At 30.1% G+C, this 2,479-nt stretch overlaps 1 protein-coding gene across 1 annotated transcript; it reads left to right on the top strand.

Moving 5' to 3' along the window:
* The first annotated feature begins 969 nt into the window (after nt 1-969).
* Nucleotides 970-1,758, top strand: LOC131617679 (uncharacterized). Its single transcript, XM_058888939.1, has 2 exons — nt 970-1,148; nt 1,224-1,758. The coding sequence occupies exons 1-2, from the start codon at nt 1,058-1,060 to the stop codon at nt 1,502-1,504; spliced, it is 372 nt and encodes a 123-aa protein (XP_058744922.1). The 5' UTR covers nt 970-1,057; the 3' UTR covers nt 1,505-1,758.
* The last annotated feature ends 721 nt before the right edge of the window (nt 1,759-2,479 follow it).

Raw genomic sequence — 2,479 nt, 5'->3', positions numbered from 1 at the left:
TATAATATGGGACGGATAGAGATATCTTTAATATCTTTGAGTATACATAATGAAATTTAATGATACTAATCCTTATGATCAAAGTATGTCCGTTGATGGTGTAATTCAACATACTAGATCAAAGTACACTTTCGTTGAGAAGATAAATATGGAATGGATTTATTTGTCTCGTTGTTTAAACCAACTCTTGTATCAAACGATTTACAGAGAAGGATTTACAACAATGTTTCGCCATTCCCTAGAAATGGGGAGTCTTTTTAAGTTTGTTTAAGATTTTATGGTGGTACACTTTTTAGGGGTTCAAAAATCTCAAAACTTTGATTAACCCTCAAAATAAGTGGTTTTATATTTGCTCAACCATTTATAATTTTATTATTAATAAATTATTTAAGCCTTTGCATTCCTAAAGAAAGGGATACAATTTTAAGAGGCTAAAATCAATGGAAATAATCGATAAGATATCCTAGGCGTTTCAAACTTATGATGGTTTTGTTGTTGTTTTTTCGTTTTGTTTTCTGATTTGTTGGGGATATTTTGATACTTTTTTTTTTTTATACTTTTTTTTTTTGATACTTCTCATGTCTCTACCAATGTCGTTATTTGTATTATTAGACTTTATGCCTCTTTATTTATTTATTATATTTATTTTTAAGAAAAAAAAATCTATTTTGCAGTCAAAACAATATTTACCATGATTATTATCTTTCTAAAGAGAAACTAAGAATTGCGATTTTGATTAAACATATAATCAAACATATAATTCACTTGGTAGTTGTCGTACATCATTTGACAAATAAGTCTTAATCTACTTAAACTCTTCAATGACTCAATAGCTGCTGATGACCCATCATATTTACAATAGTTTAGCCAAACATTAATTTTATTTTATTTCACTTGTACACAATATATAATATCTTTTTTCTGTATTGTAAAATATATTATTTAATTAAGATATACTTATTTTCCGAACCTTAGCTTGTCCCATGAGCATTTTAAGTATCTACCAATTGTACTCATATTTCCAAAAAAAAAAATAGAACACTTAGTTGCTGCGAAGATGAAAAATAAGTCTTTTATCTTCTTGTGCTTTTGTGCACTACTTCTTATTTCTCTTGTGGCATTTGACCCTTCTAAAGAAGAGAAACAATGTATATATATAATTTCTTTTGTTTTCTTTTTATTTTTTTGTATATATTCAATAAAAAGTTTTGGTTTATTTGCAGTTGGTGAAATAGAGAAATCAAACAATGGAAACAAAAATATTGGTAGTGGCATACCATTTACTGAAAGTGTTGGCGGCAGTGCTAATGACCCTCTTTTTCTCGACTGCGAAAAAGATGGTGGTGGTGGAAATGGCGATTGCGATGGAGAGGAAGGTGGTGGTGTAAAAGAGGGTGACAGAAAAAAAGAAGGTTGCAATGGTAAACACCCTGTAAGACACTATCCTGATATTGGAATGGGGCACGGCTGTATTACTATTCACAACAATGGAAAAAAGGGGTGATAACTGAGGAAGCAAGTCATGCATGGGGAAAATATCTATAGAAAACTATCCGCATATAATATATAATGTATCTATGCTTACTAAATATACAATGGGGTAAGAAATGTAAAATAAATAATGGACAATGTAAGTTGCATGAATAAACAATAATAATATTTAAGGAGTCCCTCAGGATGTCCTAGCTTGTAAAAAATATGAAAACTTAGTTACTTTGAAGAAATATATTTTTCAATTTATATAAAGAAACGTGAAGAATCTATATTAATGTTTTAGTGAGAGATGCTGTAACCTCTAACTAGTTTTTGTGTTCTTCCTTTTTTTAGTTTTCATGCATTCATCTTCATGTTCATTCATGCATTTTTATCTCTTTTGGAACATTAGGTTAGCAACTCAATCTTGCGTTCAATCCTCTCCTTTTTCCTTCTAGTGCATAGCATCATAACTAGTTATCATGCACTCTAAACAATAACATGCATTTTAGTATAGGGTTTTATTTAGCTTATGTTGCATTGAATAAGGTTTGGTTGTACCATTAGCTTGTATGTCTCTACAGGGCTTCATAAATGATCCATTCATTCGATTACCCTACTAACCGAGGGGTTGGGGTTTGAAAGTCAAACTTACCTATAAAAGCATTTGTTCATTAAGTTTTTTCATAAACATAAGTTATATACCGCCTCTCTAACATGTTATTTTCAATTTTTTTCGTTCACCATTTTTTTTACAATAGAAGTAGTCTATTACCTCTGTGAATTTACCAACCGAGAAAAAAGACCCTATTTTATTATATTTTTTGTTTAAAAGAGAAATAACCTATTAGCTCGGTGTTACTAAATAACCGAGCGGAAAAGTAAACTAGTTTAGTCTATAAACGAATCTTTGACGTCAATTTTTAAAGTAACAACACTCAAACTATTGCCAACACATCAATCCACAAGAAATCATCTGTATCCAATCAGAACGTGACCACCGCAA

This window comes from Vicia villosa, linkage group LG7 (assembly GCF_029867415.1).
Source record: "Vicia villosa cultivar HV-30 ecotype Madison, WI linkage group LG7, Vvil1.0, whole genome shotgun sequence".
Classification (NCBI taxonomy): domain Eukaryota; kingdom Viridiplantae; phylum Streptophyta; class Magnoliopsida; order Fabales; family Fabaceae; genus Vicia; species Vicia villosa.
Note: the sequence above shows the minus strand (reverse complement) of the source record. Positions and strands in the feature narration are given on the sequence as shown.

Coding starts and splice junctions, on each gene's coding strand:
- LOC131617679 (XM_058888939.1), top strand. CDS start 1,058: ATGAAAAATAAGTCTTTTATCTTCTTGTGCTTTTGTGCACTACTTCTT. Junction 1,149..1,223: donor TTCTAAAGAAGAGAAACAAT/GTATATATATAA, acceptor GTTTATTTGCAG/TTGGTGAAATAGAGAAATCA.